This window comes from Schistocerca americana, chromosome 4, assembly GCF_021461395.2.
Source record: "Schistocerca americana isolate TAMUIC-IGC-003095 chromosome 4, iqSchAmer2.1, whole genome shotgun sequence".
Lineage (NCBI taxonomy): Eukaryota > Metazoa > Arthropoda > Insecta > Orthoptera > Acrididae > Schistocerca > Schistocerca americana.
This window is the reverse complement of record NC_060122.1, coordinates 831,736,977-831,755,217: the sequence shown is the minus strand read 5'-3', so window position 1 is coordinate 831,755,217 and position 18,241 is coordinate 831,736,977. Positions and strand designations below refer to the sequence as shown.

At 41.9% G+C, this 18,241-nt stretch overlaps 2 protein-coding genes across 2 annotated transcripts in view; one reads left to right on the top strand and one right to left on the bottom strand.

The window, feature by feature from the left end:
- Positions 1-9,148: 9,148 nt before the first annotated feature.
- Positions 9,149-16,953, bottom strand: LOC124612455 (U6 snRNA-associated Sm-like protein LSm2). The gene is made up of 4 exons (XM_047140680.1): positions 16,794-16,953; positions 16,642-16,709; positions 10,786-10,876; positions 9,149-9,361 (listed from the first exon to the last, which is right to left on the bottom strand). Exons 1-4 carry the CDS (start codon positions 16,794-16,796, stop codon positions 9,236-9,238), a joined length of 288 nt encoding a protein of 95 aa, XP_046996636.1. The 5' UTR covers positions 16,797-16,953; the 3' UTR covers positions 9,149-9,235.
- Positions 16,954-17,173: 220 nt separating this feature from the next.
- LOC124612453 (mediator of RNA polymerase II transcription subunit 24) overlaps positions 17,174-18,241 on the top strand; it is a 150,461-nt gene continuing 149,393 nt past the window's right edge. Inside the window, exon 1 of the mRNA XM_047140679.1 lies at positions 17,174-17,448. Coding sequence (XP_046996635.1) covers positions 17,356-17,448 — 93 coding nt within the window. The 5' untranslated portion in view covers positions 17,174-17,355. The remainder of the gene's footprint in view (positions 17,449-18,241) is intronic.

Here is an 18,241-nt window from a genome sequence, read left to right as displayed (position 1 = left end):
GCAAACACAGCAATTGCAACAATGACTGCCGTGGCAACAAGCAGCAGACTGAGAACAAGGAAACTACTGGGCCACCCAGCTCTTCAAGGTCAATAGCGTTCCTAGAAACAGGGGTGTGAAAAGTAGCGCGGTCCCAGGGACCACACGACTGTAGTTAAGGGTTAAAATCAGTCACGGGAAGAAGGTAGATGTGGCGGTCGAATGGCACCGACAAGTACCTGTTGGACAATCCATAGATGTGTTAGTGTGTGTGTAAGGAAGAACCACGGAGTTTATATGCAACTCTGTGCGTGTTATGCCACTGACTATTGTTATGTGAAACAAGAACAATTGAAAAAAGTACTCTTAATGAGAATTAATAAACCCTTGGTAGAGACAAGACCTATTTTATGATTCATGTGAAATAGAGCCATGGTTATTAAGCCAGCTCTTTTATAAGTGTAATTAAGTGACGTTGGACAGTGCGAGTGACTTACTGGAAGTCATATATGTATGTGGAAAGTGAGTTCAAATATACCGTTGGTTAACGAAATGTAAAGTTCGCGAATTACTTATTTCACAAGTAGAGAGAGGCTTAAATATTCCCGTACCTAGCAACATTCTGCAGAGACGAAGTCAAGAGAGTTTTCCAGCAGCCAGCTAAGAAGATCGGCGCAAATGTCAAGTAAGTCATCTCGTATAAAAGAAGTGGGAAGTTTCTACTTCACACTTTAAACCACCATCATAAACATTAGAACGTGCCGACCTTGTGTGAAGGGACCCGAGAAAATGGGAATTTTAAGTCAAAAACTAGAGAAGAAGTTACGTGTTGCCCTAACAACCAAACATTACACGACAAGGGATTTATTCTGAGACATTGGAATATGTTCAAGTATCCAATGAAGCAAAATTCGGATGAAAAATGGTGAAAGACATGGAAAATTCACAACTATAAAACAGCAAAAAAGATTTCGACACATATGTCTAAGAAGAAATACGTGTAGAACATTTCAGCCAAGAAGATACAGTGGGGGAGCATACGGCTCTAACACGCAATGTGGGGATACAGACACAGAAACCAGCCTATATCCGACGCCGGCACTAGCTCCTACTCACGGTCTTTCTTCTTTCTCCTCGGATACATCCAAGGATTACATTTCTCGTAAAGAGCAGAGTTGACTATTTTCTCTTTCAGAACAAAACTTTGTAATTATTAATCAGAGATGAATGTCATACAGGGTTGACAGCGATCGTTGTTTCACACTCACCCGGCAAAGAAGTCCTGTTGAACGGGTGAGCACCGTCTTCTGTGCGGTCAGGTTCGGGAGTTATGGAACGACATTCGACACCACAGAATGGATTCAGTGGAGTGGGACAGTGATATTACCAGGACAAAATCCATGGCCGGAACACACATACGAGAGGAGGATTTGCTGGGACAACGCATGAAAGAACGCCTGCCACCATTTCTGGCCGATAAACCGGTACTTTGGTTCTCTATGTTAGAGCTGGCATTCATGCATAATCGGGTAACTGACGACCGGGAAAAGTTCATGATAGTGGCAAACAGTATGGATGCCAGGCCAGCGATATTGGTTGAAGAAATAATTAGATGGCCACTGGAAACGCAGTAGTATACAACATTGAAGGGCTTTTTAATAAGCCGGCTTGCTAAACCGCTAGATCAAAGAATCTGCCAGCTATTGTGAGGCGAATGGAGAGGTGACAGAACTCCCTCCCAATATTGGAGGCATTTGCGTGGAATCGTGACGGAAAATGAATTTTCGGACACTCACTTCATTCTGTTTGGGCAGCACAGCTTCCGTCTGCAGTAAGAGCAGCTGTGGCAGCGAATGACGGATACGATATACAAGCACTACTCCAACTCGCCGACAGGGTTCATGCGACGGTTGAACCAACAAATTCTCTCAGCATAGCAAAGGTGGAGGCGACGACAGAAGAATACGAAGCGGCGGCGATTAATAAGCTGCTACTGGTACACAGCTTCAAAATCTCAAGGAGCAACTAGACGGGCTGCAGAGGCATATTAAGGCGTTGAGAGCTACCGGTTCGGAGGTCCTGCCGACACACAAGGGCAGTGGAGATGCTGGGAAGGAGCAGTTGTGTTGGTATCATCAACGATTTGGGGAGGGAGCCTCAAAGTGCATTCTACCGTGCAGTCACGCTTGCCGCATAAATAACATGGAGACTGTAAGTACAGATGTTTCTTTATTAACGGTATCTCGGTGACTTTATGTTCGGGATGTGACAGCTTCGTGTTATTATTTGATAGACACAGGATCTGATGTCAGCACATGGCCAAAGGGGAAATGTACTTCCCTCAGTGACAGCACGCCTCAAGGCTGCAAATAAAGAGTCCATAATGACGTACGGCAGTTGTGTCAAAGAAGTGAATTTAGGACCTAGTATTATTTGCCATTGGACTTTTTTCATTGCAGATGTGGCAGAGTGCATATTAGGAGCAGATTTTCTATATGCATTCGGTATTGTGGTGGACATTCGGTTATCGCAGCTTAGAAGGGGCAAAGAAGTGGTGCATGGTCATGAAGGAATAATCACAGAGAAGGTACACGGTTCGGTTGGAGTGACAGAAGTATGCCGACTTAGAGAACCGTCAGCGCAGCTGATAGCCAGGGTGGCCAGTCATACAGTTCACCACATAAACACCGTGCCCGGGCATCCAGTCTCCCTCAGACCGAGAAGGTTGGCCCCAGACAGATTTGCAGACACAAAAGCTGAGTTCGAAGAGATGTTGGAAATGGGAGTGATACAAAGGTGTGATAGTGCATGGGACTCGCCTTTACATTTAGTGCGGAAGAAAGACAGAAGTTGGAGACCTTGTGGTGATTATAGGTTGTTGAGTGCCCGTACAATACCTGATCGGTATCCAGTACCCCACATTCGCGACTTTACAAATAAATTGGCTGGAGCTGAATGTTTCAGTGTAGTCGACTGTAAAAAAGCATACCACCAAATACCGGTGGCTGACAGTGACATACCGAAAATAGCAGTCACTACACCTTTTGGTTTTTTCGAGTTTTTACGCATGCCATTTGGTTTAAAAAACGCTGCATACACACGGCAACATTTCATCGATGAGGTGCTGCGAGGGCTAGATTTCACTTTCGCCTATTTAGACGATATACTGGTGTTCTCAGCGACAGCAGCCCTCCACAAAGAGCACCTCAGGACAGTTTTCCGGAGGCTGCGTACTTACGGTGTAGTGGTAAATGGCACCAAATGCAGTTTGCGTAAAGATCGGGTGGCTTACCTGGGTCACACAGTCTCAGCAGCTGGCATCCGTCCTTTGGAAGAGAGGGCCAAGGTTATACAGCAGATGCCTCGCCCGTTAGATTTGCAACAGTTGCAGAGGTTCCTAGGTGTTTTAAGTTTTTACCGCAGACATCTGCCAGGAGCTGTGGCTTTACAAGCACCACTCACAGAGGCTTTGGAGGGCGCGAACACCGGGAAAAATCAGAAGCTACAATGGACAGCAAGCATGCAGCACGCGTTCGAGCGGATCCAGGAAAGCCTAAAGCAAGTGGTTTTACTAGCTCACCCAGAGAAAGATGCGAAGCTATCTATTGTTGACGCAAGTCAGGTGGCGATTGGGGCAGCATTGCATCCGTGGACTGCTGGTCACTGGCAGCCTCTAGGATTCTTCTCCAAGAAACTCACAGACCCACAGTGGAATTGGAGTGTGTATGATAGAGAGCTGCTGGCTGCTTACGAAGCCATACGGTATTTCCAGCCTTACGTGGAAGTTAGACCATTTACACTGTTTACAGATCACAAACCGCTCACTTTCGCATTCTGCAAACATACAGATACTTTGTCACCTAAACAATTCAGGCAACTGGAATATATAAGCCCAGTTCACTACTGATTTACGACATATTAATGGGACAGAGAATATGGTGGCAGATTACTTCTCACGAGTTGCGGCAATAAAGTATTCAGTGAACTATGCTAAAATGGCGAGAGAGCAGAAGGATGATGCACAACTGCAAGTTTTTCGGCAGAGCACGCCCACCAGGTTGAAGTTAAAAAAACTGTGTCCGGAAGGTGAGACAATACAGTTATGGTGCGATACCTCACAGGAACGGCCTAGACCTTTTCTGCTGGAGAGTTTGCGCCGGGAAGTATTCGAAGGGTTACATGGTTTGGCTCATCTGGGACCCCGAGCGAGTGTAAAATTAATGATAGCGTTTTGTGTGGCCAGGAATTAAGGGAGACTGTCGGAGATGGGTGCAGACGTGTCTGGAATGTCAGCGATGTAAAGTGGGACGCCATGTGAAGAAGCCAGTGGGTAAAGTTGACGGGCCAACTGGTCATTTCGAACATGTGCATCTGGATATTGTTGGACCATTGCCAATGTCCGAAGGCTATCGGTATCTATTGACAGCAATTGACAGATTTACGAGGTGGGCAGAAGCAATCCCCATTTCCGACATATCAGCAGAGACAGTCAGTCGGGCGTTCTTGATGACGTGGATAGCACGGTTCGGATGTCCGGTACATGTCACAACGGACCAAGGACATCAGTTCGAATCCTCCTTGTTCCTGGAGCTGGCAAACATGTGCGGGTTCTGCCGTCACCGTACCACAAGTTATCATCCGGAAAACAATAGCATGGTAAAGCGGTGGCACCGAACACTTAACGCCACGTTAATGTGCCATGGCGACAATTGGTCAGCAGCTTTGCCACTAGTGTTACTAGGCTTATGCACTGTTTTCAAACCCGACCTCGGAGCATCTACTGCGTAATTAGTATATGGGGAAACCTTACGCCTACCCGAAGAGTTTTTTCAGAAGAGTACAAGCGAGGCGGACCTACCATACTTGTTAATGAGAGTAAGGGCCCAACTGGCTGAGCTTAGGCCACAACCAGTGACACGGCATGGCGTTAGGCCGTCGTTAGTACATCGAGAATTGAGCAATTGCTCGCATCTAATGTTGCAAACCGACGCAGTCAGAACTCCACTGCAGCCGCCATACACGGGACCTTATAAAGTACTACACCGTATGGACCAGGCCATGCATGACTATCCTAGTTCGCGATAAGTGTTACTGTGTCAATAGACCGGGTGAATCCAGCTCACTTACTGCTAGAAGATGTAAGACAAGAAGAGGAGGCGGGCCTGCAGCAAGACGAGGGGCCCCTGCAGGGTGCAACAGCGAGCCAGATGAAGCCGAGAGAGGATACGATGATGGAGGAAGTACAGCCGGAAATTCGCACAAGAGCCGGGCGAAAGGTCCGGTACAAGTTTCCGCACATTCCTGGAGCTCTGCACTTCAGGGAGGGGGCTGTGTGGTAGCACGCAGACGAATAGTTGCGTGTGCACAGTACAGGGGCAGCGGCAAAGACTCTAGTGTGCACATAATCATTTACTCTTTGCTTTTTGTTTGCTTTGTCTTAGATGTTCCATGTTAATGCCTGGCTCATTGCTTCAGAATAAAGTTGAACATTAAGAATAGGAACGAGTATATCATTAATAGAATGGAGCTACGTAGTGGTTACAACAGAAATAAAAGGAAGGTTTAAGAGCGGGATTAAAATTCAAGGTGAAAGGAAAGCAATGATCAGATTCGCTGACGACATTGCCATCCTCATTGAAAGTGACAAAGAATTACAGGATCTGTAGCATGGAATGAAGTCTAACGAGTACAGAACATGGATAGAGTAAACCACAAAAGACAAAAGTAATACGAAGTAGCAGAAATGAGAATAGCAAATAACTTATCAAAACTGGTGCTCGTGAAGTAGAGAAAGTTAGGGAATTTTACTATCTGGTATAAGAATAAACTTATGATGGGCTAAGCAAGGACATAAAAGGTAGACTAGCACAGGTAAAGATAGCATTGTATGGTTTGAATCATAAAGGGTGGGAAAACCAGAACAAAACAGACCAGTGTTGGAGTTATGGTGCTATAGAAGACTGTTGATAGGTGGGCTCATAAGATAAGGAATGAGGTGGTTCCCACAGAATGTAAAAACTGCATGGAAAGACAGTAATTGGAGTATGTCACACAAATAATTGAGATAGTAGGGTGCAAGTGCTACTCTGAAATTAAGACCTTGGTGCAGGAGAGGAATTTTTGGTGGGCCACATAAAACCAGTGGGAAGACTGATGACTAGAAGAGGGAGGAGGAGGAGGAGGAGGAGGAGGAGGAGGAGGAGGAGGAGGAGAAGATGATATTATGATGATGATAAAGTTAATATCGTATTTTTTCCAGCAACTCACTGATACCTTCAGTCTTACAGATACAAAGAATTACAAGAGGTTGGTAAGTGGGCGAGTACTTCGCAATGTGTTTAAAACTGCTTTCAGTCCACTTGGATGCAACAATCAGGTAAGCTTGTAACCAAAAATAAAGCTTTCCAGATCTTTAAAATGGGTCCCTGATTCAAAATTCTGAAACATTAAAAATATGATTTGAATTGTCAAGAAGGAATGTAGCTTTCTCAGCAGAAAATTTAAAACAGCATTTTCTGTTTGACTGTCCACACTCTCAGTGTTAGGTGGAGCTGTTGTGTGGTTGCTGGATGAAGAGCAAAAATTCGAAACATCATCACTAAGTAACGAGCACTGACTTCGGAGTATTACAGCCCAAATATGTCTCATTTCTTTCAGTGCTTGCAAAGTGCATGAAAATTGGCTTGGTGTATGGATCTAGAGCATACAGCCAAGGAAAACTATACCAATCAAGAGAACCCCCTACTATGCCCCATACTGGTACACAGATGTGTTTCTCACTTAACAACAATATGAATTAGGATAGATTTCTACTCGTCACACAGAGTAGGAGTTGGGTGGCAGACAGGCACATTTAAAAGCATCAGACAAACTACTTCACCAGATTTAGAAAAAGACGCACAAATAATTCATACATTCTCAGCTCCCACAGTCAAGGTCACTGTCATCTCCAGGCACTGAGGCCCAACTGCAGTGAGTAGTGATCTCATCTCAGGTGGATAGTGGTGTACAGGAGAGGTGTGGCGCAGGGAGGGGGAGGTATCGCAAAGTCGAGGAAAATTTTTGTAGTCCTGCCAATGGGAGTGTGCAAGTGCATGACAGTGAGTGTGGTGGGCTGTCAAGTCCAGCACTGGGAGTCCGTGCTTGGGGGAGGGGAGGGGAGAGAAGACAAGAGGAGAGGAAAGGAGACGACTATGCTGATGCATAGGGAGAAAAGAAGGCACGTGGAGGCTGGAGTGGGATCAGGGAAGGGCAGGACGACAGGAACTAGTGAAGATTAGTGCCATAGGGGGTTATGTGAATGAAGGATATGTTGCAGGGAGGGTTCCAACTGCATTCTGATTGCAAGTGTGAGTTCTCTTCCTGTGACATATCTTTTATTTCTGTCACTGTAGTAACTTTGGTGTCTTCCCTACTGCAGCTAATTTTGTCGCAAAAACACGTGACTGATGTATTTTACTAGCTTTTTTATTTTCCCTATGATCAACACTTTGGGATGCCAGACAAGTTGACTTTTTTCATACTTAATACAGCATGAAAGGAATGAACATGATGTACTGATTCATGGGCTGTTTTGCCTCACATTGCTAGCCCTTACGCACCTGTGTGGTGTGGCCAAACTGCTGACCATCAACAGACTGGGTATTCAGGATCACACCAAATGACATTGCTGTGTTCAGGATTGAACTCACATCACTCTCGTTGGATTGTGTTTGGTTACTATCTGGCAACACATCAAAACAGTCATGAGTAATGCTGTGATGATTAGCAAGATGCCCTCAAGTCCAGCAAGCTGCTAGTGAAGGTCAATCCAGACACTAATCCTGGTATCTAGGGAAGCTACTGAGATGTGGTAGGTGAACCAGACATTGCCCATTAATAACTCTTTCACTTCACCAACCGTCCACCCCATTGGCATGGAGTTTTCTTTTTTGCCGCAACATCTGAATCATTCCTGCAATCCCAGCAGTTAGGTCAAGATCTTTGCACTCTATACTACACAAGGTTCCACCATAATACCAAACAGTGGTTGCTGAAGCATGTACCAAACCAGAACTTGGGCAATCAGATTGCTCTTCCTGAGTACCATCCAGGAGGCACATGTAATTTGTGAAGTGCTTGAGATTTGTTGCCTATTGTATAAAAACTGACTGACTGGATGTCACCTATTCTATATCAAAAGTAATTAGAGTAAAGGGAAAAAATATATAAACAAATAAATGCATATATCCTACAAAACTCAACATCTGGAACTGTCTGAGGATGTCATGTTCCCAAGTAGTATCATAACCCGTCTCCAAGTCAAAAAAAGTTTACTATTAGGCCATTCCTCTGCAGGACAGTTTGTTGTATTGTCAACTCAACAGAGTTAGATATCCATGGTTGAAGGATATCTTCTGAATCCATGCTGAAAGGGGCTAGAAAGCCGTCAGCATTCTAAAATCCAGGCAAGGTCCTTGTTGACCAACTGGTTCATGATTTTTCTCCCCTTAAAGCTGGCAAGAGTAACACTACAATAACAAATTAAACCTTCCCATGCTTTAGGAGGACACTACAATGCTCCAGGGCCTGAACACCTGATGTTTACTGAATAGAGACTACGAATGCCAAAACAAACAGTATAAATAAGTGTCTCCTCATTACAAAGAGAGGTTATGGAGTCACAGGGACAACAAGTACAAGAACCCTCCAAATAACAGCACATGGTTACACAGTCTTGAAATGAGACTTCTTATTACTAACTGATTGTAATAAATGAGTCCTCTCACATAAGAGGTATCTACAACGTATTCCAGGTGGTTTTCTCTTTTCTGTATTTTAGTGCTGTTCTCCTTACAAATATGCCTCTTTGAGCGATACTTCATTTGCAGCATGACAAAACTCTGGTCTTATGTTAGAAAAAGCTCTAAACTATAATTTCATTGTGCGATATGAAAAACCAAACATCAATTATTGAACTTCCAAACTTATAAAATCTGGTGGCTAGAGAGATCATATTGTTAGGATAAAAGAATAGTTAAGAAAAGAGAGCTTATTAGTTTCTTTCTAGTGAACTACTTACATAATAAAATCACAACGGTAACAATGAGCTCAATGAAACAATTACTCAGGGTAACAAATACGGTAATTCCTGACTTTACTCATGTACAGTTCAATAAGCACAATGCAATTTCCAAAGATTAAAAAAATAAGTCCTTTTATTAAATGACATATTTCACAAGCATTTATTGTCTTATATTATCAAATTAGGTTATTTTTAACGAGCTTGTGCAGCAGCTTCTTTCCTTGCTGCATCCTGCAGCAACTGTGTATCAACTTCATCTGCTGGGAGTTGCACGTACCGAACAACAGAACCACGAATGAAGCAATTCTTGACAGACAACTGGAAGCAAACAAAATTGCTTTTAAAATGTGATCTTATTGCAACAAAATCCTGATGAATTTACTCATACTATATCGTACAAGATTACAACATAAAATCCAGTTTAAGAGCTATCACAAAGATTGTGAAAGATGGAATAGAGTGAAGACAGAGGAGGCTACATAGATATATGCAAGTTAAATAGCAATCAATTGAGAGATGTGTGGGGCAGTTGGGGGAAGGGAAGGAGGTAAGAGAGAGAAGAAAACTGCGAGGAACAATGAAGAAAGGAAGATGACATCTTTTAAAATCCATGGTTTGAAAGCAGAGACGAAATGCTCGCTGTAGACACCACTGACACAATGAAGAGGATTACAAAAAACTCATGAGATTTGAGGCAAGAATGGAAGTGTATTACCCAAACACTTGTCATGATGAAAAGTACATTAATGACAAGAACAATGTAGTCTGCACGGTATAGTTAAAGAAATAAAGAGTGAGAATACAACTGGCACAAAGGGTAATATTCAAAGGAGAAAAGTGATTTTTCAAAGGTTCATATCCAACATGTATTGCGATTCCAATGTATACTGCAAACACACTGTTCTCTAAAATGTATATGAAAGCTATAAGGGCATAGTATTCAATAATAGAAGAGTACAGCAAGCATCTACTTCCCTGTAACAGTAACGAAAGGAATACTCGGTTATGGTTCACAACTGAAGTTTCAGTCTTTGACCATTTGTTGATTGACATTTTCAACCGTGCAGCTAGGAGGAATAAACACCGAAGCTAACAGATGGAGATGGTGGTCATTCTGCTTTAACACTGCATGTACAAAAGTTATTGGATTGAAGTAACTGGCTGCCTGGGACAAGGTTTCATTTGAGAAGACAGTAATGATGGGAACAACAGCAAGGAATGGTTAAGGAGTGTTCGTAACAGTGAATGAGTACATATGGAGTCTGGAAGAGAGATTAAAATGTGCTCTATGGGCATGCACATGAGAGTATTTTAGTGAACAATCATATAAAATTGTTACCCCAGTGAAGGACACTATTCATAGCCTCCATGTCAGTATGATACTGCACACACATGGGCTGCTGCACTTGGATGCAACTGGACATTAATAGACAAGAAAGGTGATAAATGTCTGCCTGTGTGCTGAATGTACAGGATATGAGTAATTAAAGCTTAAAACGGTGTTTCAATGCATCTTACACCTTATAATACAAATTATGGCAGGCACTAATTCTCTGCCTCACTGCCCCCAGGATTCATGAGACATAGCATTAAATGATGATGAATGATATGATTTACAGTTCTATGACAGACAAAGGGTATTTCTTTGTTTTTGTACTAACTTTCTTTTCTTACCAATGTAATTAATCAAAAACATGTAGAATAAGATTCATATAAAAGATGCAAGAAGAATATGAACCTACCATGTGTGGATATTTGTCAGGATCAGTAACAGTGATGTCAGTTAACTTTATGTTCAGATACTGGTCCACAGAATGAAGTGTACCACAAATGCTGAAACAAGCAGTCATAAAAAAATATTGTCAGCAAATGTTTAATGATAACAAAAATGTCTGTATTTTTCTAATTAGCAACTAAAGTCTCGAGCAGCAATCATGTTAGGTGTACATATAAAATATATTTCAAATGGATGATATCATAACATAAAGCCTGTGGTTCTAGAGCATTATCTTTGTTTAGCCTGCCGTGCATGGAAGAGCATTACCTGTTTCAATCATGCACTTCCTTCTATTTTTATCCTATTTACACAATATCACATCAGCCATCACAATATTCAAGCTCTACATTACACTCTCATTTGCAGCAGGCTGCAGTTACTGAGCTGTCCATTTAGTAAGTGCAATAGCCCCACAATAAGGCTCATTTAGTGCTAGTAGCACCTGCTACAAAGAATATGTTGTGCACCATGAACAGGCTTACTAAAACAATGAGAGCACCTGTTCAAAGAGTAAAGCAACATACAATTTTATCCCATGTATATCTCATAAAATCAACACAACAGGAAACTCACATAAATCTGAGCTCTTACCAAGGCTTACAAACAGTTGTTCTCTTTTGGCACCGTTAATGAGTGAGAATAGGAGATGTCAGAGGCGGAGAACAATATCACCAATACTGTAAGGTGGTTTGAATTATATAAAAGTTGATACAGAGGTTTCTCTGAAAATTCATCATTGATCAGGTCTTGTTTTATGCATTGCAAAAACCATCACTGAAAATTTAGAATAATTTTACAGACACTTATTGGAATATTTAGTGTGGCACAGCTCTAATCATTATCAGTGCCAATAATATGAACCAGGATAGATTGCTACTCACCACATAGAGGATGCATTGAGCAGCCAACAGTTACATTTAAAATTAGGCTTTTTGACATTACTCAGCTGTCTGACTAAGTCCTTCCTCAGATGAAGAAACACACAAAAACATTCAAGCACACACTCTACAGTCTACTTTTACACATACCTGTCGGCTTTCAACCTCTCCTTCATGTAATGGGTAGGAATATATCCTAATTCCATCCTGCTGTCATTCCATCCCAGATTTTCCACTGTTTCATTATCAGTGTTACCCACCTTTGATTCCTTCCAAAAAGTGATTCAAGGGCTTACACCCTCAGTACCAGGTGTACCACTGGACTACACGATAATTTATTGTACTGGATGTAGCTAGTTTCTGCCTTATTCTTCATTTCAGAATGTTCCACCAAAAAGCACACTGTACGTCGTTATATACTGATGAGCCATTGCATGCCATCAAAAGACTACATGCCAGCTGGTGGCTTGGCACGCACATGGCAGAGTAAGGAAAGTATATAAGTGGAGAAAAGATAAATGGGGAATCAGTCTAGTAATTTGGGCTGTAAATGAGGAAATCCACTTACATAAGTAACTGTGACAAAGGGCACACTGTTATGGCCTGGTGTCTGGGAACAAGCAGCTCGGAAACGGGAAAGCTTATCAGCTACCTGCATGCTACTGTTGTCGGCATCTACAGAACGTGATCCAAAAACTGTGAAACCACGAGTTGGCGACAAGCTAGTAGGTGTCCACACATTATCACAAAATGTGATCAGAGGCTTTCCCACTATGTAAAGCTGGACAGGTGGCAATTGTGTGGCAAACTGAATGGCAGAGTACTACACTGGTGCAGGCATAAGTGTTCCAGAACACACAACATGGGGTTCCACAGCAAATGACCTCTATGCATTCCCGTTTTGATCCAATGACATCATCAATTAAGAATGCAGTAGGCACGGAATTATTGAGATTGGACCATGTATCAATGGAAATGTGTCAACTGGTCAGATGAATCACACTTTTTGTTACTCTACGTCGATGTTTGTGTCTGGATATGCCATCATACAGGCATATAGCTGCTTGAAACATACACTGCAGCTCCTACACAGGCCAGTGATGGCAATATTATGCTATGGGGGAGATTCATCTAAGCTTCAATGAGGTCTGTGAGAGTAACAGAAGAAACCACGGCTGCTGTGGACTGTGAGAACATTACTGTAGACCTCCTGCGATCCTTTATGCTTGCTGTTTTCCCTACTGTGATAGTTTCTTCCAGCAGCCCAGTTTGTGTCACAAGGCCAGAATGGTGCTACAGTGGTATCTGAAGTGTGATAGTTAACTCACATTGCTGTTTTCACCAAAAAATCTGACTGATTTGAATCCAACAGAATACATGTGGGGATGATATTGGCCACCAGCTCTGAAAACTCAAACCACCCAACCATCATTCAAAGGAATTGTGTGCTATGTGCACAGACATCTGGCGCCACATACATCTGGAAACTTACCAAGGACTTGCAAATTCATGCTATTCAGAATCACTGTTGTATATCATTCTAAAGGTGCACCAATATGTTATTAAGCAGGCAGTCATAATTGTTTCGCTCATCGGTCTATACATACAGGTACCCCACACACCACCAGTACGCCTCACATACTAGTTACTCTTCTCAAATCGAATTGCTTGAGAAGTGGCAATCTGTCTTGAAAGTTGGCTACACTGCATTTTACTGAGAAGCTGATTGCAGCTGTGTGTTCATGCATCAGCTGTTGTGAGGCACTTATATTGTTGAGTTCTTACAGAAATGGGGCATTTGCATTAGTCGACCAATGCTGTTCAAGATGTGTACAATGTGCAGAGGAATAGGTGACTGATAATAAGGATCCCTGAGACTATAGATAAGAGTTCGCGTGGTCATTAAGGGTTGCCACAGGAGGTCAGTGGATCTCTTACGTTGTGTCATCGTGTACTAGAAGATATGAAGATGTAAATGTCGTGCTAGAGTAGATATTTGAGGATAAGGAAAAGCGAGTTCATTATTGTAACTGGATTTTAACATCAACTGCTAAATGTTACTTGGATCCCTTGCTTTACTTCATGTCAGATGAGGCCTGGTTTCATTTGTCAGGTTCTGTAAAATCCCAGAATTGCTGCTCTGGCCTTGGTCATAGGACAACCCACGTATTCGGAACGAAGAACCTCTCCACTCAAAGACGATAGCTGTTTGGTGTGCTTTGTCCGGCATGCACATTATTGAAAAGATATCATCAGAATGTTATGCTCTTAGGGTGTTCGCACCTGTTTGTAATAGCCAATGTATTGTGGTGACACATGATGCCTACATATAATTAGTTCTTAGCTACAAGATTATTTTCTGGGGATCAAACACACAAAACATGGACATGGTTTTTAAATTGCAGAAAAGGGCCATTAGGATAACAATTGGAAATCATAGTCATTGGAAAGAGCTTTTTTAAAAAAGTTCATCCTTATTGCACCAAGAGAGTACATCTACCAATCTGTGGTGCATATCAGGGAAAGTATTACTAAATGCTTCATTAATAGTTCTATACATAATCATGGAACAAGAGCCAGTATGCAGTTACATTTACCCAGGAAAAATAAACAAAAAATTTGGATAGTAATGAAAGGGGATAGCTACAGCACCTTGTTGCATTTCAGTGCGTCCTTATGGTTTACTGCTTTCACAAGGAAATCGCGTGTCAAGATATAAAAGTCACACAGGTGGACAGTGGCACATAGTGAATATGGTAAGAATGGAGTTAGAGTTGATGCAAGCGGCAAGTAAACAGAAATGGTCCAGGAATGATCAGTGGGTGTCCTCACTGTGTGTGACAATGAGGAACAAAACAGATTGTGCATAAATCAAGGAACATTATACAATACGGACTTGCTGAATGAGGCAGTGCAGTTGTTAAGAAACTGCCCTCTTGTTCACGAGGATGAAGCTGCTCTGTCTGGTCATCCAGATTTGGGTTTTCCTAGATCACTCAGGCAAATGCTGGATGTTCCTTAATCAAAGCCTGCCCTATCCTCATAAAACATGGTATGTATGCTGTGTGTTGTATATTTTGGCATACCAATAAGTACTGTACGAGGTGGAATCCAAAATTTTTGGGACTGGTGCTGCCATCTGGAAAGTAGGAGGGGTAGATCTTTGCACCGCTAGGTGGGGGGAGCTGCATATCTGTTAAGTCAGTGTGCAGAGTGGCATTCAGCTGGGAGGACATGTTGTTTGTCTACAGTGATTTCCATAATATTCTGTGTTTGGTGTGTGGCATTTTACGATGGATCTGCGAACAGAACAGCATGTGTATATCAAATTCTGTGCGAATCTCAGGAAAGGTGCTATGGAGACCCTTGCAATGATTTAACAAGTGTTTGGGGGACAGAGCACGAGCCGTACGCATGTGTTTGAGTGGCCATACAGGCGTCAGAGATGATGCTCACACTGGAAGGCCCGTTGTCAAACTTCAACAATTGGTTTGTGCGGATCAACGTTGAATCATTCAAGACCTTGAGGATGAATTGGGTATTGGTTATGGGACATGTCAAGGAATGTTGACTGATGAATTGAACATTGTCGTGTCACCACAACATTTGTGCCAAGGATCTTGACTGCCAGTCAGAAGGCACAGCATGTTGAAGTGTGCACAGACCTTTCTCAGATTGCATCTGATCATCCGACCTTCTTGTCACAGGCTATCACAGGCGACGAGAGCTGGATTTAGGGTTATGACCCAGAGACAAAGTAACAATTGTCCCAGTGGAAGAGCCCACGCTCTCCAAGACCCAAAAAAACGAGACAGGTGAAGAGCATGATCATTGTTTTCTTTGATACCAAGGAAATTGTGTACAAAGAATTCATTCCACCCAACCAAACAGTGAATTACAAGTACTTCTGTGACGTTTTGCGACAGCTCCGCGAAAACATGCGGCGGTGGGGGCCCGAACTTTGGCGTCAAGGCAACTGGCTGCTGCATCACAACGCACACTGTCAAATGCCCTTGCTTACCAGGACCTTTTTGGCAAAAAACAGCACGGCGGTTGTACCCCATCCACCGTACTTGCCAGATTTGGCACCTTGCGACTTCACACTATTCCCAACACTGAAACTCAAGTTGAAAGGCCATCTTGTTCGACACTCTAGAGAGGATCCAAGAAGCATCGCTGGCTGTGATAAACACCCTCAATGAACAGGACTTCCAGAAAACATTTGACCAGCGGCAGAAGCACTGGGACCGGTGTGTATGTGCGGATGGGAACTACTTCGAGGGTGATGGTGACCATTAGTCCAAAGGTAGGGTTTGCACCAGATGGCAGCACCAGTCCTGAAAATTCTGGATAGCACATTGTATTACCTTGACAAACCCTATACCACAGTGAGATGATCCTTGGATAAAAATAGATAAATAAATGAAAACTTTTACTAATAACGACTCTCAACAACATAACAACCTTAAGCTTAGAAATAAGGGGCATACACAAATACTAACTGGAATGAAAAATATTAATTATTGCTGTGTAGTGAATCCCACTTTGTATTAGAAGTGGAAGTCTTTTGTAGATCTATAAAACTTTTTAATGATACAGCCTTTCTATCGAAACTATTAAGTCTTAAGTAGGGGAGAATTTTTTTTTTCCAAAAGGTTAAAATCTTTTACTTCCTACCAATATCTACATCACATAAGCTAAGGTTATTGCATACAAATAGGCATACATGTGAAACAATGAAATCTAATGACTGAACATTGGTCATAAGTTGTCAGTGTATTTGTGTGCTACAACTCTAGCATATCACGAGCTACTGAAAAAGTTCATACTTTGATACAAACAAGGTACGGCGGAAATTTCTGCAATGACAACGACGGTCATGATACTTGATACTAAAATTCGTAAATCAGCTATGAACTGTATGAAGGCAAGTAATACTTTACCTGAGATCGTTTTTTAGTTCCACAACGACGTCTTTCCCCACAAGGGATTTAAAGAATGAATAGAATAACTGAAAAGAAAGTATTAAGTGAATCTCTATAGGTTACCGAAATTAATGTACTTCTACAGGCTCTGTTAATGAATTACGACAAACCATATTTATAGCCAGCCACGAATAGCTGAGAAGTTCAATACATTTTACTAACACAGAAGTTGTACTTCACACCGGTTACAAACCAAACATATCAGTCATCAGTTTCAACCGCACATGTTGGACGCTATTTACAATATCGATTCAATTACTAACAACTGACGCACCCATAGAAAACAAGATGATCTACAGTTCTGCGTTTTCGCTGCAGAAAGAAAGAAGTTTTATGTTATTATAGAGCTGAAGAACATATATTATGCTTTAAAAGGAAATTTTACAACGATTCGTCATTTATATGAATATTTGTATTAAATTAGTATATTTAATTTCATGTGTACTGTTGGCATGACTGTAACAACAATACACATTACACGGCGTGTGTTCGCTGTTTGTTGATGTTGTGAAGTGAACGTGAAGTGTAGTGGTGGTCGCGGTGGTGGTATAAGTGCATGGATAGTGATTAGGGAAAAGTTTTTTGTTTATTTCCTGCTAGAGAGATATTATGAAGTGATGAAAGAAACGTAGCTTTTAAATTCTGTCTCAAACTGATACAAACTGCCTGCCAATGACTAGCAAAACAAGTAGTTTGAAGGCATTGCTGTTACGTGCTTGGAGGGAACGCTGGTCGGACCTTCAGTGGGGCATACATATTAAAACGGTGAGTACATGTCTTACAGTAATACACCCCTACACTACTAAGCAATTTGAAGAAAATACTATGCCTACTTAAACTTCCACATCATGTTACTAGAGGAAGCTTTACTTTATCCAAATATTCACGTTCTCCGAGTACTTGGAGGATATCCTTTGCGCTTCTACGTATGTTTACAAGTAAACTAAGCAAATAACTTCGTAAAAAAAAAAAATACTAGTGGTTTACACTTGGAAAACAATGTGGTTAGTAAATGTATTTTTTGGATTATTCTGTCGCTCGTATTTTCACAATTACCACCGGTTTCGTATGATTACGGAACAACTTCTAATCGACATTATTTGCAGACAACCAGTCAAAGTAAATCATGGTAACTAGGATAGCATCAAGAAATCACTTTTTGTTTACAGCCCTTAAAAATGGCTGATTGCCTAATAACTACAATAGTACTGAAAGGATCACGTCTCCGTGAATCCAAAATTTCAGAAATTCTAGGTCGTTAACTCAGGCCTACTTGACTTGCATATTGTTTAAGGCATAAACTGGTTTTGTAGACAATGCAGCCATTAAAAATGCAATACAATTTCATAACCTCGGCTTCTAGTAGAATGGGTACAGTATTCATTTGCACCAGGTATTGGCAATTGTTAACCTCTCATGTAAATCCTCGTGGGTCATTCCATGTTAAGTGGCCTAAATTTGGACAATCTCCCCACTCGACCATCTCCAATGTTGATGAAATTTTTAGAGGATGTACATATAGATCTTTCATGAAGCACTGCTAAATTACAGCCTCATG